Below are 21,188 nucleotides of genomic sequence, written 5' to 3'. Positions count from 1 at the left end.
CTTCAACAGATGACTGGATTAAGAAGATGTGGTCCATGTATACAATGGAATATTATTCAGCCATCAGAAAGAACAATTACCCAACATTTGCAGCAACATGGATGGGACTGGAGGAGATTATGCTAAGTGAAATAAGTCAAGCAGAGAAAGACAATTATCTTATGGTTTCACTCATTTCTGGAACATAAGAAATATCAGGACAATTGGTAGGAGAAGGAAGGGAAGAATGAAGGGGGGTAAACAGAAGGGGGAATGAACCATGAGAGACTATGGACTCTGGGAAACAAACTGAGGGCTTCAGAGGGGAGGGGGATGAGGGATGGGAATAGGCCAATGATGGGTATTAAGGAGGGCACATATTGCATGGAGCTCTGGGTGTTATATGTAAATAATGAATCATGGAACACTACATCAAAAACTAAGGATGTACTGTATGGTGACTAACATAACATAATAAAAAATTATTATTAAAAAATATGTTATATGGTTAGTAGAGAATAAAATGAAGCTATTGAAAGAATTAGTTAAGCAGTATCTCTTGACCTAGAGAGAGAGTCATGGTATAATAAATGAAAGAAAAAGTGAGTTCCAAAAAACATGCAAAAATTATATATTTATCTGTATATCATTTACATATGAAAGATAAAGAAATAGAAAAAGATAAGGAAGGATACACACCAGAGTGATACTATTTGTTAGCTGAGGAAATGGAACTGAAGTAGGGTATGGAGACCATATATAGGCCTACCTGATTTTATTGTACTTTATTGAATTATTTTTTTTTTCAAATTAAATGTTTGTAGCAACTCTGCATTGAGCAAGTCTCTCTGTTAGTGCCATTTCCCCACTAGCTTATGCTTATTTCACATCTCTGTGTCACATTTTGGTAATTCTCACAATATTACAAAATTTTTATTATATATTTGTTATGATGATCTGTGATCAGTGATTATGATTTGCTTCAGCTCAGATGATAGTTAACATTTTTTAGCAGTAAAACATTTTTTAATTAAGGTATATACATTGCTTTTCCTTTTTTGACATAATGCTATTATACACGTTTTAGTATAGCATTAACCTAACTTTTATATGCACTGGGAAACCAAAACATTCATTTTACTCATTTTATTGCAATATTTGCTTTATTGAGGTGGTCTGGAACAGAACCTGCAATATCTCTGAAGTCTGACATTAATTTTTTCTTTCATACAATTTAATTATTTCACTTGTAAAATAAACATAAATTATCTCATAATTTTTCAGTTCTTAAAATATTTAAGAGAAAAAATAATGACAAAGTCTATATGGGAATATTAAAGATCATCATGATATAAAATGACAGCATAGAAATATTAAGTTGACTCTATGCTTTGATTTTACAAGTAAAAATGAGATATGCCTGTGGATAAAAACCAGTATGAACTTCAGAGTTTTTTAAAGAGCGCTAGGTATATATATACTCCCCCCTTTTTATATCTGAATATTTGTGGGCAATAATGATAGCTCTCTGATGTAAAGTATGTAAAATATAGATGCATGTGGACAAAGTGTAGATGAGAAAATGTAAAAATGAACAGTGTTAGGATGACAGGTTATGAATCATTTTGTGTTTTCAGTTTCCCCAAACTTTATGTAATGTTGTACCGTCTTTATAATAAAAAGTAACTCAAAACCCAACAGGGCTTGCAAAGAACCACAGAAATGTGATTTACAGTGAGGAAAAAAGTCAATAAAATAAAAGCATCTCAGAAATAATACTTTCTGGATGCTAGGACTAGTAGGCAAAGACATTAAAATAATTACAGTGATATTTTATGTATTTAAGAAGCTAGAAAAAATTTTTAACATGTTATATGGAGATACGAAGTATATTAAAAAGACCCAAATCTAATTTGTAGAGAAGAAATAGCCAGTGTCTGAGATTAAAAATACACTGGATGGTATTGCCAACAGATTATACATTGCAGAAGAAAAGATTAGTAAACTTGAACACTATACAAGAGACTATGCAAAATGGAATACAAAGGAAAAAAAGACTTTAAAGTTGTGAATAGAGCATCAGTGAGCTGTGGTACAAGGTCAGGTGACTTAATATGCAAGTAATTGGAATTTTTTAGAAAGATTTATTTTTTTATTTATTTTAGAGAGAGAGAGAGCAGTGGGGAGGGGCAGAGGGAGAGAGAGTCCCGAGTTGACTCTGCACTAAGCATAGAGCCTGAGCTGGGTCTTGATCCCATGACCCTGAGATCATGACCTGAGCCGAAACCAAGTAAGTCACTTAACTGACTGAATCACCCAGGTGTCCCATAAGTAATTGGAATTCTTGAAGGTGAAGAGACAAATGTGGTGGTGGAACACAGCCTAGAAGACTATTTGAATAATAACTGACTGAAAATCCCTAAATTTGATGAAAACAATCAATCTGTTGATGGAATAATCTCCATAAACCCTAAGTATAAGAAACATGAAGAAATTGCACTATGTCACAGCACAATCATACTTTTAAAATCCAGCCATAAAGAGAAAATATTAAAGAAACCAGAGAAAAGAGCACATTACAGAGGAACATGCAAAGGACTGTATGTGGAGAAGCAAATATAAGAGGGGCAGCTGGTTTCTCATTGTAAGCAAGGGAAACTAGTAGAGAGTGGAGCAACATCTTCAAAGTATTGAAAGAAAAACATTGTCAATTTAGAATCCTTTATCCAGTGAAGATACCTTTCAGAAATGAAGGTGAAATACTTTTTCAGACATACAAAAGCTGAACGAATTTGTAACTATCCAACTTACCCTACAAGAAATGTCAAGAAAGAAGTCCTTCAAGTAGAAGGCAAATGGCAGCAGAGGACAATCTGAATTTACTCAAAGGAATGAAGATTGTGGGGAATGATAACTACGTTGGTAAACAAAAACTTTTCTTTCATTGCTTAAATCTCTTTTGTTGTTTAAAACTTTCCTTCTGCCCTGTTTTAATGTATCTCATTTCACAAAGGGTTTGGTGTTCTACATTCTCCCTATTTATTGTGAATTTCCATACTGCCATTTAATTCTTATATCCTATTTACCTTGTTATCTTCCTCTCCCTCTTGTCTTCCTGTTTGCTGGCCTAACCTGCTTATACACCCTCCCTCCCTCCCTCCCTCCCTGAATTCACACATACACACACACACACGCACACGTGCGTGTGCACACCCACTTTTGTAGAGGTGCAATTTGGTTAAAATTAGCATCAAATACAACTTTGAAGAGGTCCTAGCATAATTAAGGGTGGTGAACACTGGGAATGGTTAGAGTTAGGGACTGAAATGAACAGTATCTGAATATGTTAAAACTGATGTTATGATTTCTAATCTGTTTTCTAAAAGCATCATCAGTTGCTTATCTGACTCATTCTCTGGTTGCTCACCAATGAGAGACCCCACAAATGTCCAGTGAGATAGATAACCTCATTATATTCTAGAAATGACTGCTTATCTTTTTAGAGTAATAATGCCCCAGATCATTTCAAGATAGGAGCAATTTTCTACACTTTATAGTTCAGGAGTCAGCAACTGCTGACTTATTTTTATAATAAAAGTTTTATTTTTAAAAAAAAGCCTTATTGAAACACAGCCATGTCCCTTCTCTTCTATATTGTCTATGGCTGCTTTCATGCTACAATAGCAGAGTTGAATAGTTGCAACCACTAGAGTTAGTATGGACCTTTTGCAAGCCTCAATTGTTTACTTTTTGGCCCTTTAAGAAAATGTTCATTGGCCCCTATAGTTACTTAAAATAACAACAGCAACCAGAGCACTTATTATGTACTAGGGTTTTTTGTTTTTGGGTTTTTTTTTAGAGAGAGGGAAAGCATGTATGTGTGTGTGGGGGGGGGAGGGCCAAAGGGAGTAGGAGAAAGAGAATCTTAAGCAGGCTCCACACCCAGTGCAGAGACCCACACGGGACTCCGTCTCACAGCCCTGAGATCATGACCTGAGCTGAAATCAAGAGTCAGATGCTTAACGGACTGAGTCACCCAGGTGCCCCTATGTACTAAGTTTTAAAAAATATATGAAGTACAAATATTAATTTTAAAACTCATAAAAACCATGTAGATACCTGTTACAATACCTATTTAACTGAGGAAACTGAGGCATAGAGCATTTTGTCTTAAGTCGCAAAGCTCATAAGTGGTAGGGCCAGGATTCAAACAAAGGTGGCTTGACTCCAAAGTCTGGGCTTTTAACAGCTGTCTCATACTGCTGCTCCAATTGAAGAAATAAAGGAAATACAGAATTAAGAAAAAAAAAATCCAGCACATGGAATACATGGTTGATTTATGGTGGACAGCCAACCAATTTAGGTAAAAAGCAGAGAATTATTTAAATTACAAGAAAGAAGATAAGATATATTTAATTAGATTTAGATTAATTATTGCAGTTTCTTCAGACTTATCCACAAAAGAATAATTATATGACTAGCCAAGTTGTTTTAAAAATTTAGTTTTATTCACCCTTAGTGAATTCCATCTTTGAATTAGACCTGTATGTCAGGATAGTAATTCTATAGGATAATACAGACTCTGGCTCCTTTTGTCAGCTTCTCCATTTCTCTACTTTTCTTTTTCTTTTCCATTTGGTTCAATGTTATATCTATGGAACTGTTCCACTGAGAATTCAAAATCATTTCCAAAATTTTAGTTCCATAACTTTGAGTTTTCCTTAAACCTGTTTTATATTTTCTGCATCATTGTAGCAGAGAAATCGGTAAGCATTTATTTTGCTAATTGTTTGTAACTAAAACATGTGAAATAAAACAGGCTCAAGAGATTCTGACAGCTTGCTTATTTTTCTTGATATTATTTGAGTTTGGGTTTTTGACACAGTGGTCTAAAAAAGTTTAAAAATTATAAATATGCAATTTGGTAACTGTTTCTCCTTATGGAGACTATACTTGTGACCAGAGCTCAGCATGAACTGATATTTAAGAGTATGTCATGGTTATGCTTTTATTAAAAGACCATCATGCCATAGCAGTATTTATTTTTGGACTCAAGCCATAATGTCCTTTCTCTTTTAGAACCGTAATAGATATTTCTTTCAAGATAGGAAGCATGAGTTTTGTTCATCATGAGATGTTAAAGTAATACCTATTGATTGCACCTAAATAGTCACATCAGCTGTAAAAAATGCATACATTTTCTTTTACTAGGCACCTGTGGAATATGTGAGAAATTAAAGTATCTCAAAGAGAGTGTCTTGTCCTGAAAAGAGATTATAATCTGGTCAGGAGTAATAGAATAAATACACAGATGATTGTAATAAAAAAGCAGGGTAAGGTCAATTTCTCATAGGACACTTTATACACTTATGATAAGTTAAATAGCATTGCATTATTGAATTACCTGTTCAGGACAATGGTATAAGTTGATATGAAATATGGTAAACATTTGCAACAAACAGTGCTATAGGACTTAGAAAGGAAAAGACATTCTTTTACTAGTTCACCTTGGAATGCTTTACTAAAAGATGTGGACTGGTTTTTGAGTAGATTGGAAGGATTAGATTATAATGAATACTAAATATTTCTATAGCACTTCGTTTTTTCAAACACTTAAAAAAATCTAATCTGACCTTACAACAACCTAATAGAACAAGTAGCATTGTTATTCTCATTTGAAAAATAATTTGAGATGAGAGGTTAAATATCCTCGGTGTACACAACTGATAAGTGGTGGCATTGCTTTTCAGGGTCTTCCAACTCTGAATCCTTTAAGTTTTATATTGTACCACCCTTTAAAGAGGTGAATGGGAAGCACTAAGCTAGAGTCATTCTGCCTGGAACTCAGGAAAAGGAGGTTGAAAATTAGTCTGAGAATCAGGGAGGGTTTAGACTCTGAAGCCCCTTAAATGCCTGAGAATAGATTTGAGGTGGGAGCAAGGCAAGAGAAGATGAGTAGACCATTGCAATAATCCGGGCAAAACAAGATTGTGGCACAGGCCAGGCTATGGGTAATGAGGTTGGAGGGAAGTGTTTAGATTCTGGATACATTCTGAAGACAGAGCCAACTGGATATTCTGATGAACATAATGTGGGGAGTCAAGAATGGAGCCAAAGTTTAAAACTTGAGCAACTGGAGGAATAAAATTATGGAGAACACAGAGATGAGCAGGTCAGAGTTGAGTTTAAATGTGTGGAGTTGAGATGCCGAAGAGATAGCTAAGTGGTGATGTCAAATAGGCAGCTGGACACATGAGTTTAGAGTTCAGAGTAGAGTCTGGTCTAGAGATAAGAAGTTAGAAGTCATCAGAATGGTGGTGGTATTTATAGAGGTGAGATAGGCTGGTGAATCATTAGGGGCATGATTGCAGATAAAGAAGAGAAGAGGTCTCAGAACTTGTTTCTGGGGCACTCCAGGATTCTGAAATCTTGAAGATGAGGAGGAACCAATAAGGCGCTTGATACCGTAGTTTGGAATAAGCTGAAATGAGGCTGTCGAGTATGGGAAAGCTGTAAAGGCATGTTGAAACGTAACTCGAAAGCAACTTGGAAAGATCTTTTTTCCAGACCATGCTATGGGCATAATGGTATGTTAGGCATGGAGTAGTTCAAGAAAGTCCATCATAAAACACTGTAGTGATTAAACATTTTTATTTATTGGATGAAACAATGTTTATGGCTGTCACAATAACAGAGTGAGAAGTAAGTAATAGGGTGTCATTATCCTCATTTTTGACATGAGGAGACTGGGACCAGAGAAGGTGAGTGAGTTGCTTGTGGTTTTACAATTTACAGTAGCCTTTTTTTTTTGTTACTAATGCCAAGTGATTTTCAATACCTGCTGCAGTCCCTGCTGTCAAAGATCTTGCTAAATTTCCAAAAGTGTATTTTATAAGGAGAAACCAATTGGAGATCAGAACAGAGAAAAGTAATTGATGTTAAGGAAAATAACAGAAGAACATTTGAACACAGTGACACAGTCTACAAGGACACGAGGAATCATGCTGTGCTGAAGAAATGACTGGACTGAACATCAGGAAATTTGGATACCAGTCCTGGCTGCTTAACTTTCTGAAAGCCTTGAAACCAGTTTCTCAAGCTTGGTGGGTTGCTGAGAGCACAGCATGTAGAAAAGGATTTGTAAACACATTAAAGAGGTCTGGGGGGACACAGATATCAAGGAGTTAACTTCTGAGGGGCAGGTTGGACTTGGAGAGGCAACTAAGGGAGACTTTTACTTTCCTCTTCAGTATTGTCTGGTTTGTTTATAATCAACATGTGTTACTTTCTTTAGTTTCATGAAAAAGATAAAAATGAGGAAAAACTATAAGAAAAAGTTCAATTAAGTGATTTCTAGACATCAGCAGAAAGATGTAGTTCATATCCATTTGATCTCCAAGTCTACAGTTCTCCGGTGAAATTAGGGAGTTTGACTAGAGTCCCTAAAACCAGTTCCAACTGTAGCATCCTGCGATCCTATGGAAAGCCACACATTTCAAGATGTGGGGCCCTTTCCTCACTGCTATATAAAAGGTAATCTTTGGACTAATGTATTCAAGAAAATCAGGTAACTGAAGTGCCTGTGACTTTGTAATGCTGAACTTGTAATGTGGATCTAAGTATTTAGTAAAAAAATACATTATGTCACATAACCACAATAATCATTTGAAACGGTTACTGTTGTTATCACCCATTCATCATCCAGTTTTACATATGAGGACATTGGGGCTTATCAAGTTTAACTGGCAAGCCTATGATCACGCAGCTACTAAGTGCTGAGTTCTGTGTCTGAAATTGCAGACACTCAGTCTTTTTTGGGGGTACAACTTCCTTGACGTGGGAAACATTGATTCATTTCAGTTTACAAAGTGGTAAAACCAGAGTTTGCTTGGTTTTTGCCAAGTGCCTCACTTCTGAACTTCCACACCTTTATTTCTTTTCAAGTTAACTTTCCAAGTTATCTAAATTAAGGGCTCACTTTTCCTTCCCCTGCTTCACGTGTTATAAAACTACCGTCATATTCTTTAGTCCTAAAATGCTTTGTTCAGATTTTAATGTTTTTGAAACACAAATCTCATAATTTATGGGTCTGTGGAATGTTGAATGTTGAATTTTCCACAGAAAAATTAGAATTGAAGATTTTTAAAAAATGATATTATTTCTGAATCCTGACAATAAGACATTAGACTTTCTGTTCACAGCCCTGGTGCCTTCTTTAACAGTCTAGGGGCCCATACATCCAGTATCCTTGACTGTCTTCCTGGTTATAACACACTGTCTTATTGAGATCTCCAGCTTGAGTCTCTGACATCCATTTCTCTGTTAATTGTCAGACATGGCATCCCCCCCCCCCCCCCCCCCCCCCGCCCGCCATTTGACTGCCTCCTTTGCTGCCTCCTAATTTTCATCCCAGAACTTCAGTTGGGCTGTCCACTGTCCACTGTTCTGGTTTCCTACTCAGTTTCTGTGACCCACGTGAATAGCTCCCAAACCTGTCAAAGTATCAGAATCACCTGGAGACATTTTTAAAATGACAGATTCTGAAGTATAGATCAGAAGTGCAGAATCAGTTGCTTGAATTAGAACCTGGAAATCTATATTGAAACACGTTGCTTTCGTGCATTTGCCAGACCAGGAATTTCTGCCCATGTGATACCTTTATCGGAAGCAGGTGTCCATGTAGATTTTCTCCTGGTTCAATGGTCTGGATTCTTCATCTGCTGTGGGAAGTTAGAGAACAAGATATCATTCTATCATGGCACCTTGATTAGAAACTTTATTATTGAGAATTATAAGAAGACATTCTAATCTTCAGAGACACGTGTCTGTTTACACTTAGAGTTGTGTAAGCACATTATAGTAAATTAGGTTTAAAAATTATAATCCCCATAGAGGTGCCCATTTCACCATATAACAAAAAGAAAAAATGGGCGCTTGAATTCTTTTATCTTTTTCCCTCTCTAATCAAATATAAACCACTTCATGCATTGGGGTTTACAAGAAAATATTTTTAGAAAATCATCATCATACCACATAAACTGTGAAGTAATTACATGTTTATTCCAGTTTTTGAAATAAGACATTTCAACCAATTTCCCAATGAAATTTTTCTTATTTGAATAACAAGTCCAGATCATTGAATTTTTTAATTCCCTTTAGCACATGATGAGTTTCTTAAGATTAAAATACTCAATGAAAATAAAGTTATTTATGTTAATTTAATGAGTGACTATTTAATAAATATCTGCTCAATGCTAAGAATGTTATTTGGGGCTAGAGACAAACAAAACACGGTTTATGTCCTCATGTTGCTGACTATTGTCTATTTTTATTGTGTGAAAAGAGCCTTTTCAGAGCCGAGTGTTCTCGTTCGGCACCTCATGTTATTTTCCTAAGACAGCACATGCAGATTACTTTTTGAACTATGACTTAATTATAGAGAACTGCTTAAAGCAAATAAAATGATATATAATTTATTCACCTGAGAAATTCAGGGCAAAGCTGATCCTGCTTAGGTATGAAAGTCTAGTTGAAAATATGTTAGTACTGTGTTCCAAAACAGAATCCCATGTTACCGAGACTTCCCTCCTGCATCTTACCCTTAATTTGCAGTTGTGCAAAATAACAGCTCATAGTAGCCATTTAAACTGAGATACTATGTAAAACACTTATACTTTAGTTTATAATTATTTACAGCATACACTGGGGGAAGTTCCAAAACTATAAGAAGTCCGTGCAGTAAATCTCCATAATCCTCTCATTCTTCACCTTCTTTAGTTGCTTTGGGCACCAATAAGAAATGATGTTTAAACTCTTTTCAGGAATGTTTATTTATTTATTTTTGTATTGTATTCATACCTTCATTTGATAGTATTTTGTATTTAGTTTTTATTTTTTACCATTCGTAAAAGGTAAGGCTTTTTTTTTTTTTTTCCATTCCTACCCCAGAGAACAGCAGGCTTTACTTAAAATGTTATATTTATGCAACTTTGGAGAAGTCTTGAATTTACTCATGTTATTTTTCCTAGATTATCTTTTCTAAGTAATTTTTTCGATTCTGTGAAATGCAATTTGTACTGCTTTTCCCAAACTCATCAAGTACTCTGACTTCAGGAAAGCGACCTGGAGGTGTGATGTTCAAGCCAGTTCAGCGTTCCCTGAGAAAGAGAGACTGAGTGATCCCTCAGTTGAGACAGAGGGTTACACCAGGCCAAAAGTGTGGACAATGCCAATGCCCTTGTGAAGAACTGGGGATGGTCCGAGATTCTCGCAGACTGTTCGGCAGGCTGCTTGCAGGCTAACGGGATAGCCTGCTGTAGTTTCACAGATGTTGGCAGAAACTTCTGTTTTAGAGACAAAGACATTTCATGCATCTGGCACAGGAAACACTATGAACTTTGGGTTTGCGAGAATTCTTCTTGTACCCCAGGTTCCTTAGGAGTGCCGTGGAGTGAGCCCAATGGACAGCGCTAATGCAGAGGCTTCACACCACAGCCAGGGCCCTGAGTTTTGGGAACTCTCTTATAATAGACTGCAAGTGAACCTGCCCAAACTTTGCCCCGGAGAGAGATGTTACACGGCACAGCAAACAAATCTGTCCTCTGCTCTGTCTGCGTAGGCTGTCCTCTTTACAAAATCCTTGAAAAGATAGTCTGAAACAAAGGACATCAATACTCCTGCTTACAAAATGTGCCCATAAGAGACCCTTGGAGAACTGTCTCCCAACAGTCCTGAGCAATGAGTATGCTTCTGATTTAAACTATTCTTACCAGAATTTTTTTGCCCTGTCTACTAATTCGGCTTGAGTTTACCTTGGAGTATATCTTTTTATATCAACTTTATTGTAGGCAATGTTGATGATTAACAGTCCAGCTAAAATATAAAGAACTAGAAGTACAGAGGAAAGGAGGAACAGCTCATCACAGAGCAGGCCCTCTTTCGTACAAATGTACTATATGGCAGGCAGCATCAGCCTTTTATGACATTGTAGGAAACATGTCAAATAATAATAGCCCAAGCTGGAATTTCCTTTTAAAGAAGATGGTCTGCAGGGGGGGGGGGGGGGAAAGAGAAATAAGGACTAACTAATCAGACAGGACTAATAAATATTGAGAACAGATTAAGTCTCTTTCTGCAGTTAAATCTTGTGGTTAGGATTGAATGTTTAAGATGATTGAGTGATCTGAGGAACTACAGGTTTGGATCTTTCTTTGCCAGGTACTTAATTGCCTGCAGGAAGATGGCTCTTTTGAAGTGAATTTTGTGTTAACTGCTCGTATGATTGAGGTTCTTAATGCTGAAGATTATTTCATCATTCCTCCTTCCATATTACCAACTAGAAAACTGAGGCCCAGGAAGTCTGGGCGAGTTGCCTGAAGTTACAGAAGAGGGAGGAGCAGAGCTAACATCTCATGTCTCCCTGTAGGGCATTTGTTTACTCAAGAGATATGCGTTCTGTTAAAGTCAAAATATGAGATGGGAATGAGAGAGAGAGAGCGAGAGCGGGAGGTGAGGGGAAGAAGCAAAGAGAGACACTGATCTTAGCAGGAATTATAATCCTTATGTAGAAAAACTCCACTTGTCACTGTAAATACCAACCCAAATTAGTATTGTATTTGGGAACTGGCCAGAATGTTTGAAGGTGCATTTCAGTTTATGACTAGAGTTTGGACCTAGTGTGGAAAAATATTAATTGCCATTCAAAATTACTTTAAAAAGGTGAATATCTGAGATGCAAATACAGATCGCCTTAAGCACAATAAACAAACAATTAAACCAATTATAACTCACCAGTGAAACTTCCAAGTGTTGAGAAATTGGTTTTGTTTCACGTATGGTGAAAGACAGAGAATGTCAGAGTGGTTTAACTGTTTTCATCTGTACTTAGACGCTTGGCCATATTGAGCTGAAAGGGGTGTCAGAGAGCATCTGCTGGGATGATTTTCTCCCCTTCGAGGGGCCCAAGGCTCTTGGAACTCTGAGGCAGGGCAGAGGGAACACTGAGGATGAAGATCTTTGCTCATATTTCTAATATAACCTCTCTACTTTTGCCATATCTTGGCTTCTGTTACTTAGAAAACAAACTCAAAAACCAATATAATATTTTATATCTTGAAAGGAGTTTGGGTACATGCATTTATTAAAACTAAGTGAATATGCACTTAAGATTTATGTTTTATTATATTTGTGTTTTATGGAAAAAACTAAACAATCACTGAACTCAGTTATAGCACGCTAAAGTATTTAGGGAGTGACGTGCTGATGTCTGTGATTTACTTGGAAGTACACCAAAAATGAGGTAGATTGATGGTTGGATACACAATGAAGCAAGGATAGTAACATGTTAATGGTAAAATGTAGATGGAGGGTTTATGGGGGCTTATTGTATGATTCTTTCAACTTTGCTTCATGCTTGAAATTTTCCTTGATAAATTATTTAGGGGAAAACTCACCAATATAGTTCAACCCTCTCATTTTTGTAAGTGAAGAAAGTGGGTTTCAGGGAGAATAAGGTTAGTCATTGGCAGAACAGGAACTAGAACCAAAAAGTCTTCAAAGAACTCATTCTGTTGCTTGTCTTTACATTCAAATTTGAGCATTTGACCCAAGATTTCTTCATATAAATGTCAGAAAACTCATGAGTATTATCAAAGATGAAAAAAANAATGTTTTCTAGTTCTCCTACTCCCCCTCCTCCTCCCTCCTCCTCCCTCCTCATCCCCTCCTCCCCCCTCCTCCTCCTCCCCGTCCTCCTCCTCTTCTTCCTCCTCCTCCTCCTCCTTCTTCTTCATGTATTTTTCATGAAGGCAATTTTTGGGCTTCTTGTAGTGTTCAATACACCAGAATTGATTGTGGGCTTATATATTCTATGGTATTTCTGGGCCAACTTTCCATTCTGTTTTTCATTCATATATAAATAAATGCATATGGTATTTCTTGATCAGTCTATTCCTTTGAAAGTATGGAAATGAAGTTAACATTTTTAGAAAAGGTCCATGAACTTTACATAGATTCTTCTAAAGCCTTTTCTGGGGAAAAAAAAGTTGGCTTTTCTTCTGGTGTTTGACTGGTATAAGTCAAAATGAAGGACTACCTAAAAATGACTTCTCCTTTATCCTGATACTCTGCTAGAACCTTTAGAGGTTAAGAATCTCTGGAGTCAAGATTGGCTTAGGTTTAAATTCTAGTTGTGATATTTCTAAGTGTGAGAACCTGGAGAAGTTACTCAAATTGTCTGATCTTTCTTCCTTGAAATAAAATGGGGATAATGATGGTACCCTACAGATTGTGGTATTTAGTAATATCAGCTATGACAACTTTTATTAGTGGTAACCTCAGAGTATGCTAGTGAATGACTGATATATTTACAGCATTTCATATTTACATTTTGTTTCATTCATTTTACTTTTCATTTATAGCTGATATTTACTTTCACAGGGATTGTGCTTCTGAGTATTTATAGGATTTGCATCTTCACTTCCCGTCAATAAAGCATATACACCGTAATTCTTACCGTTGCTTGCACAAAAGCCTGAGTCATCTATAAAGCACATTTCAGTTAAGATTAGCTTTATTTCATAACTGTGTTGTCCTTTAAAAGATTTTCTTCTCTCTCTTAGGTTTCAGTGTTGATTACTGCTTTTCACTTTCCTCTTAGAGTTCCAAAATGTTAGAATTGTAGACCCTACGACTCAAAAATAAGAAATGGAGAATTCTAAAAGAGTGAGACATTACAATTTCAGTCACCTGAAATGCTTAACTTAAAAAATTAACTTAAAAATTGCAATGTAAAGGTGCTAATTTTTCACAGTAAGTGGATAAAGATATTGGGTTAATTGTAGGTGCAATTTCAGACTAATGAAAATATTAGTTAGAAAGTTGTTGGATAGGTATATTTTATCCACTCCAACATAGATAGATAGATAGATAGATAGATAGATAGATAGATAGATGATAGATAGATAGATATTAGTTAGAAAATATTAGTTAGAAAGTTGTTGGATAGGTATATTTTATCCACTCCAACATATATATAAATATATATATGTATAGATATATGTGTGTGTATAATGTGTATATACATAATTTATACACATAATATAATACATATAACACATGTATATTAATACATAATAATATATACTTATACATATAATAGTATATCATTTGAAGTAGAAAAAAATCAAGGTTATATTTACTATTGTTCAGTGGTTGTGTAATTTTTTTGTCTATCATTTGAAATTCCTCTTTTTTTTAAATAATGTAATATTTCATAGTTTCCATGAGTGACAAAATGAGCTATGGTACAGAATCATAAAATTTCGTGGGTTGGGAGGAAGCTTTGAGATCATTTGGAATTCTAGATTTGTCATTTTTAATTTTTATTTCAGGGAGTTTTTAAAGAATATTTATGTTTCATTATACTCCTGTTACATTAAATTAGAATCTTTGTGAATGGGGACTGTGTAGTCCTACTTTTCAAAAGCTCCCCTTGTAATCAGTGTCAGAGTCATCCATTTGGGGTGTGTGTGTGTGTGTGTGTGTGCATGTGTTGTTTTTGCTGACATTTAGAAAAGAAACCCAAAGTGGCTCTAGATCTTGGTGAAGTCATGGAGTTATTTACCTTCGGAGCTGAAACAGAATCTTGGTTTCCTCTTAAACCAGTGGTTTTTCCAGTCTCCTACACAGCTTTCTTTTGGCTACTCCAGATTGTGTTATTTTTAGAGTTTGTGTGGTCCCCAAAACCCTTGGAATAGACGTCCCATGTGTAGTCAGGTCTTGTTTTGGTCAATGAGCCTTAGGGATATCATATGTTCAGATTTCCTAAAACACTGGGGAGTGAGTGAAGGTGTTGGAATAACTTCTATATCCCTGAACTGGACTGGGCAGGCTGCTCCATAGAGTTCTCCTTGGCCAGGATAAAGAACAGTGCCATTTCTAGTTGGTCACTCTGAGTTTAATGCAGTATATATTAATTAAATTATATTGTACTTTATTCAGTAATAATAGAGCATATATTTATTAGATTAGTTATGGGATATATATTAAATTATTTTAAAGATGGTAGAATAAACAAAGCAGATATATTCTGTAATGAAAGCTCATTTAAAATAATTTTACCTATTTTATGATATTCTTATGATTTTGCTATTTATAAATAACAATACAATTTATATGCACTCTATAACTAATTGACTTTCTGTGTGTTCCAGCATTTTTTAAAATATGAAGGTATAATATCATTTCCATTAAAGCTAATTTCCCATGAATGGGAATATGGAAAAATGTGTTGATAACCCTTTTATGATATATTCTTTGGATAAATACAGGTCATTCTAGGTTTTCATCACCATTTCTTGCTGTGTTGGGATAATGTTATAGTCTCAAATGGCATGTGGCCAAACATGGATGCAGTGTTAGTGCCTCTTGAAGGCCTTGTGTAAAACACTCACTCTGGGATACTACTGTGCTTCTTTACTTCCAGACTGACCACTGCTCTAAGCAGTGTTGGGGCAATGCCTGGGCTGCCCGAGCCCTTGAAGTTCAAGAAGAAGCACCTGGACTTCTCATGATGGGAGGTCAGAGTCAATGTAAGTGACTTCCTAATTTGGGGGGCTAAATCCCTTCAGTGATTTAGGTCTGAATGAAGTCAGCCATATAAATGATTATTTTCAGTGTGTGTTTTGTGTCATCATCAAACCTCCAAATATTGCCACTGACTTAAAATAAAGCTATGGAGTGTGTCTCAAATAAATTCTTATGCATCTCTGATGAAAAGCTTAGTTCAAAGATATGATGCATTCAATTTTTTTGTTTCCTTAGGATTACCCATTGCTATTTTCAATTCCTTGAAAATATTACTTTGAGGAAATTGGAGTTACTTGGAAAATGTGCATCAGTTATAGTTTAGGGAAAACTTAGAGTCTAACTTAAAATTTTCTTGCACTTTAAAGCTAACCATAAGTAGACTCATAAATGCTTAAGTGGGCAAAGCTACAAATGTATATCTTTGAAAATAGTTTTAATTTTGCTATAGTTTGAGCATCGTTGAGTATTTTTACTCAGTACAGATTTATTTCTTTTCAAAGATGTTACTTCGTGAATTCCCAACCCTGTAGGAATTCCTAAAGGCAATGACTCAGTAAATTGTAGCAGGAAAAACTTGCTATATGTACAAATGGATAATAAAAATACTAGAAATAATGTTCATTTGTGATAAATTACAGGGAGTGGATTTTTCCTTTAGGGCAAAATAATGAAATTATGATGCTTGTGTTAAGATGAAATTTTCATCATGAACAAAGAGGAGAAATCATTATACACATCAAGTTTTATTCTCATCAAATCCTGAGGATCTAAATCTCTTTTCAAATAGTATTTCTAGCTGCTTATAAGTTATAAAGTAATGGTATTTGAAGATCATGAGGAGATAATTTCTCTTGTACAGTGAATTCTAGAGCTCTTGCATAAAATTATAATACTTCATTATATAGAAGGGAAAACAAGGTTCTACAGTAAGTAAAGATTCAAATTAGTTTCTATTTTTCTATATAATGGCTTGCATCTAACTCTATTAAACAACTTTGAATTTATATCATACAAATAAATGTTTTATGTATCGCTACTTCCTTAATTGAATCCATCCTATAACATATTAAAATAGCGAATACTTGAAAGAACATGGTATATAGAACAAAAAGCCCCAGGTATATTTTAGGTTCCCATTCCCCAGTTTACTAGAATGTCGTTTAAGATCTTCGAGTGCCTACCCTTCTAGGTTGCTGTGAGGACCAAATGAGATTGTATATGTAAAATTACTTTGTTCACTGTAACAGGCAATAGAAGAATTGTTAATCTTTTGGGTGCAAGACTGAGAACAGAACACTTCTTATCTGGGTATTTTATCCATTGACCCTAAGGAAGATTTTCTACTTTATATAACTTCTATTTAAAAACAAAAGAGCAAGAAGCAAAGTACTTAAAGTACATAGTAGGCTGAAATACGCAGAATAACAACATCAAAATATTTACAAAAAGCAGCTTTTAGTTACATGGCATACCCTGGATCAGACTGTCTTCATGGGCCCTCTTGCCTCTCCCTCCTCTGCCCTCTCTCTAACTTCCCTACTCCTCTCCCTCTTTATCCATTTTGTTCTTCCCTCTCCCCTACTTTGCAAGGATGGTGGGACTTTCCTGCTTGTCTCCTGACTTATGTTTTGTACCCTGTAGACCCTCTTTCTTTATTAATATAATGTCACTTAGACATCCTGGCAGGTTTTGTACAAAGTTTTTTGACATCTTTCCCTTGATGTTTGTAGTAAGACAGGGTGAAACCCTAAGCTGCTGAGAAAGAGGAGAGCAGGCTTTGGTCCCCAGTGAGTAATAAAACCACAGGTAGCAGTGACAGGTGTGTCTAGCCACACTTTGGCTGAGGGTCTTCTGTGATTTGAAACTCTTTAGCTGTATCTGTCACTACCATTCAAAATTAAAAAAAAATTTTTTTTTTTAAAACCACACCACATGTTTAGAATGAAAACTCAGGGAAGAACAGAAACAGAAAAGTAATGCACGAAAAAGGAAAAGTAAGCAGAGTTTGAGAAGTACATAGAAATCTGAATTGTATAAACAGGATAACAGCCAAAGTTGAATTTTTTTGGTTGGAGAAGGGAGGAAAGTTCTTGGATGAGAGAGAAAGACAAAGAGAACCCATTTTACCAGGATTGCTGTGGCTTGTCAGGGCTGATTTCAGATAGCTGACTGGGGCTCTGGGAAAGAATACACACCAGTTGACCTGGGCCAAGAGCACTGGGAAGGGATAAAAAGGCCCAAAATGAATGGGTAACAGGAGGTAAGGAACTTATTAATCTTGGCATTCATAATTTAAACATCTTAAATCAAGAGGAGTATCTGTTTTGAAACTACATAAACTTATTAGAATCAAATACTTGTTGTGATTCTTTGTTAGTGGTTGTTTGCTTTTGAAACCTGTAGTTGAAAGAGTGGTTTAGAAAGCTGAATATTTGCATGAATATTGTTTACCATTCTGTAATTACCCTAAGGCAGAAAATTGGGGTTGCTTTTTCTCTGTTGTTCCCTTCATTTCTTTATTATAATCATCCTTTTCCTTCCCAGCCTTTCTTCCCATGTCTCTTCTTGCTCTCCTTCCTTGTCCTCTATTCTCTGTCCCAAGATTTTAGAATGATTTCTGTAGATGCACGTGCCCTAACTTGACCATGGGACACCTCAGAAGTATTTTTCTCAAACATAATAATCATAAGTAATATCAGCTTAAAGGAGATTCATGTGCCACATTGAATTTTTCAATTTTCCCTGTTGCTTAGAGACTGATGCTGATAAAGACATAAAAGTTAAGAAACAGGGCATTACTTCAATAATTTGGCCTATTTGTTAGCATTGATTTAGGATTTTCAGAATTTATATATGTGTAAAAATTAGGAGTTTTGGAACGTGATATTTATACAGAGCCTACTCCTCTGAGGGTTAGGATCTGGTAGCCAGCACGGGATACTAGAGGGTCAAACACTGGTCACCTGAGCTTTTTTTCTTTGCCTGGCCTTCCACATTGGAGTGTTTCTCGAGCCGCTGTAGTGTACCTGTCTCGCAGGTAGGGATATCATTAACAAGCTTGTACTTGTCTTTGGATAAATTACAAGAACGTGCGCCCTCTGAGCAGAAGAATCCTAATAATTTTCCTTTCAGGTGTGGCTTGGCACTGATAGTGGGCTGGGTTCAGGCCCCCATTTGCCACCCAGGATCTGTTGCACATGTGTAAATAGTAGAATTGTATGCAGTAGCGCTGCGTCTAAGCCACAGGGCAATGGGAAAAATGGGAAGCTCTCCCTAAAACATTGTCAGATCCCCAAAATACAACAAATACTTTTTTTTCAGTCTTTGTCAATAATCAGAAACTGCTGACTTTTGGAATTAGTAGATTATCAACATTTTGTCTATCAGTTTTCAAAGTTTAATAAGTATTTATTTTAAATAAAGTATAGTCATGATCTTAATTATTGGAAAAGTGAATTTGAGAAATAAGAATTGTTCTATGCCATTTAATGAGGCTTTAGGGTAGGAAAATAATGCGATTTTTAAATGAAACTTAAATTTACATGAGAGATTAAATTTTGAATACTCTCACAGTTCAAAGGGTGGGTGGTAGTAATGACAGTTTTTGCCAGTCTTGGTAGCATCCCAGGTTCTCAGATAACTTGGGAGCCTGTGATTGCAATAGAAGTAAAATATCGTGTTTGTGTGTGTGTGTAGATCTATCATCTATATCTACTTTTTTAACATATGAATTCAGGTTTTAAGGCCTTACTGAGGAGATAGTGAGCAGGAGGGGAAAAGTTTCTGGTTAAAAGCTTCATACTTAAAACTGTGCATTTAAAACACAAGTGACTAGACAAAACCCCATGAGAAATCAAATTTGAATATAATGTGATTGGCAGTTTGCCCTTTACTCTGGCTGAAATTCTTATTTTAAGGGGACACTAAGACCAGATGGGGTGGGAAATGAGAGGCCTCTCTGTCTCAGGAAGCAGAAGCAGAGTGGTGAACGTGAGTATCTTTTGGATCCAATTTGCACAGTGTACTGATGGAATCACCTGAGTCTCAGGAATCCCCACTCTTGCCCTTGACATCCCAGCTGGCGTTAGCGCCATATGCTGTCTTCATTCATTTTTAAGCTGGAGTGGACAGCTGCCACCCAGTGGTGCTGTGTCAAAGCCAGGAGCTGGAGGCCAGGCCCCCAGAACTCCCAGCCAGTCAGCTGTGCTGCCTGACTGTTGTTTCATTAACTTCGCAATAATGGAACCTCGTGGTTTATGCAATGGAACAAGTAGGTTTTGGATTCTACTTATTAAGTCATGATAAGGTTTTATTGGACTGGATGAATGGAGTAGACTAGGTTTATGTTATTCTTTTTCTTTTTAATCAAAACCAAAAAATAATAGCTCTGGCCATTGACTACTCATGTTTAATATTTCAGTTTTGAAATGTGAATGTGTTGTTTTACTACTTAGAAAGTAGAACAGAGTTCTAAACACTGGAGCTCCTTTCAAAAGCAAAAAAACCCCCACAAGTACATTAAAATCTCAGCTAGGGCATGGAGGAAGGCATGGCTTTTGGAAGATATATACCAAAATCAAGTCAGGATATTTGCTTCCTCTTTCACTATTTTTTTTTCCTTAGACTATGTTTTGTAGGAATATTGAATTTGTGATTCTTATGTTTGGAACTGAGGAGGGACTTTAAAGGAAGTTTAAAGTAAAACTAAAGTAAAAATTGTTAAGGTTATCTCTAGGACACATTAAGTGTGTTTAATTCCTTTTAGAACTGGAAGTTTTAGCTAGATCTTTCTTTCTTTCTTACTTCCTTACTTCCTTTCTTCCTTCTTTCCTCCCTCCCTCTCTGTCTCTCTTTCTCCCTCTCCTTTCTCTCTCTTCTCTTTATCTTTCTTCCTTCCTTCCTTCCTTCCTTCCTTCCTTCCTTCCTTCCTTCCTTCCTTTTCTTCTGCTCTAGTTGTATTAACAGATATAGACCAAGTGACAACATCATTGTTTTTAATAAAATGGATTAATAGAAATGTAAGAAGATTAAGTATTTCAGGTTCTGGCTTCTATGTTTAATATGAGAATATTGTTTTGAAGCCAGTATACTAAACATGCTAATTTATTGGTGCTTTGCTTGAAGTAGTGTGGAAGGTTACCTCCTCTGAGATTGTTCACTGGGGGTAGTTAGTCTCAACCTGGAGCAATTTTGCCCCCAGGGGACATTTTGGCAATGTCTGGAAACATTTTTGGTTGTCAAAATTGGGGAGGTGAGCTGCTCCTGGCATCAAAGTGAGTAGAGGTCAGAGATCCTGTTAAACATCCTACAAGCCACAGGAACCCCCCCCCCCCCCCCCCCCCCCCCCCCGCCAAAGGATTATCCGGTTCGAAATGTCAGTAGTGCCACGAGGAGGCTGAGAATCCCTGATCTGGGAGTATTTACAATTTGGCTGCTTCCTTATACCTTTTCTTTTTCCTTTTCCTTCTTTCTTTTTCCACTCTTCTTTCTGAAATAGGTATGTGTAGCTTCATGAGGGGAAGAGTAAGTGGCTCTCTCTGTTTTGTGCTAAGGTAATGTTTTCAAAATCATTTCCCAAGGTGTGATATTGTACAGAGTGAAAAGGGAGTCAGGAGACCTGC

General features: G+C 36.2%; 1 protein-coding gene across 3 annotated transcripts in view; it reads left to right on the top strand.

Moving 5' to 3' along the window:
• TLL1 (tolloid like 1) overlaps window positions 1-21,188 on the top strand; it is a 202,837-nt gene that overhangs the window by 22,300 nt on the left and 159,349 nt on the right. For 2 of the 3 annotated variants that reach the window (XM_034661408.1, XM_019801867.2), the window contains one exon: window positions 15,464-15,569. The exons of the other annotated variant lie outside the window; for it this stretch is intronic. In XM_034661408.1, the coding sequence (XP_034517299.1) occupies window positions 15,464-15,569 (106 nt within the window). The remainder of the gene's footprint in view (window positions 1-15,463; window positions 15,570-21,188) is intronic. 3 annotated transcript variants of the gene reach the window in all.

The sequence above is a fragment of the Ailuropoda melanoleuca genome, chromosome 5 (assembly GCF_002007445.2).
Source record: "Ailuropoda melanoleuca isolate Jingjing chromosome 5, ASM200744v2, whole genome shotgun sequence".
Classification (NCBI taxonomy): domain Eukaryota; kingdom Metazoa; phylum Chordata; class Mammalia; order Carnivora; family Ursidae; genus Ailuropoda; species Ailuropoda melanoleuca.
The sequence above is the reverse complement of the archived record's forward strand: the minus strand, read 5'-3'. Positions and strand labels throughout refer to the sequence as shown.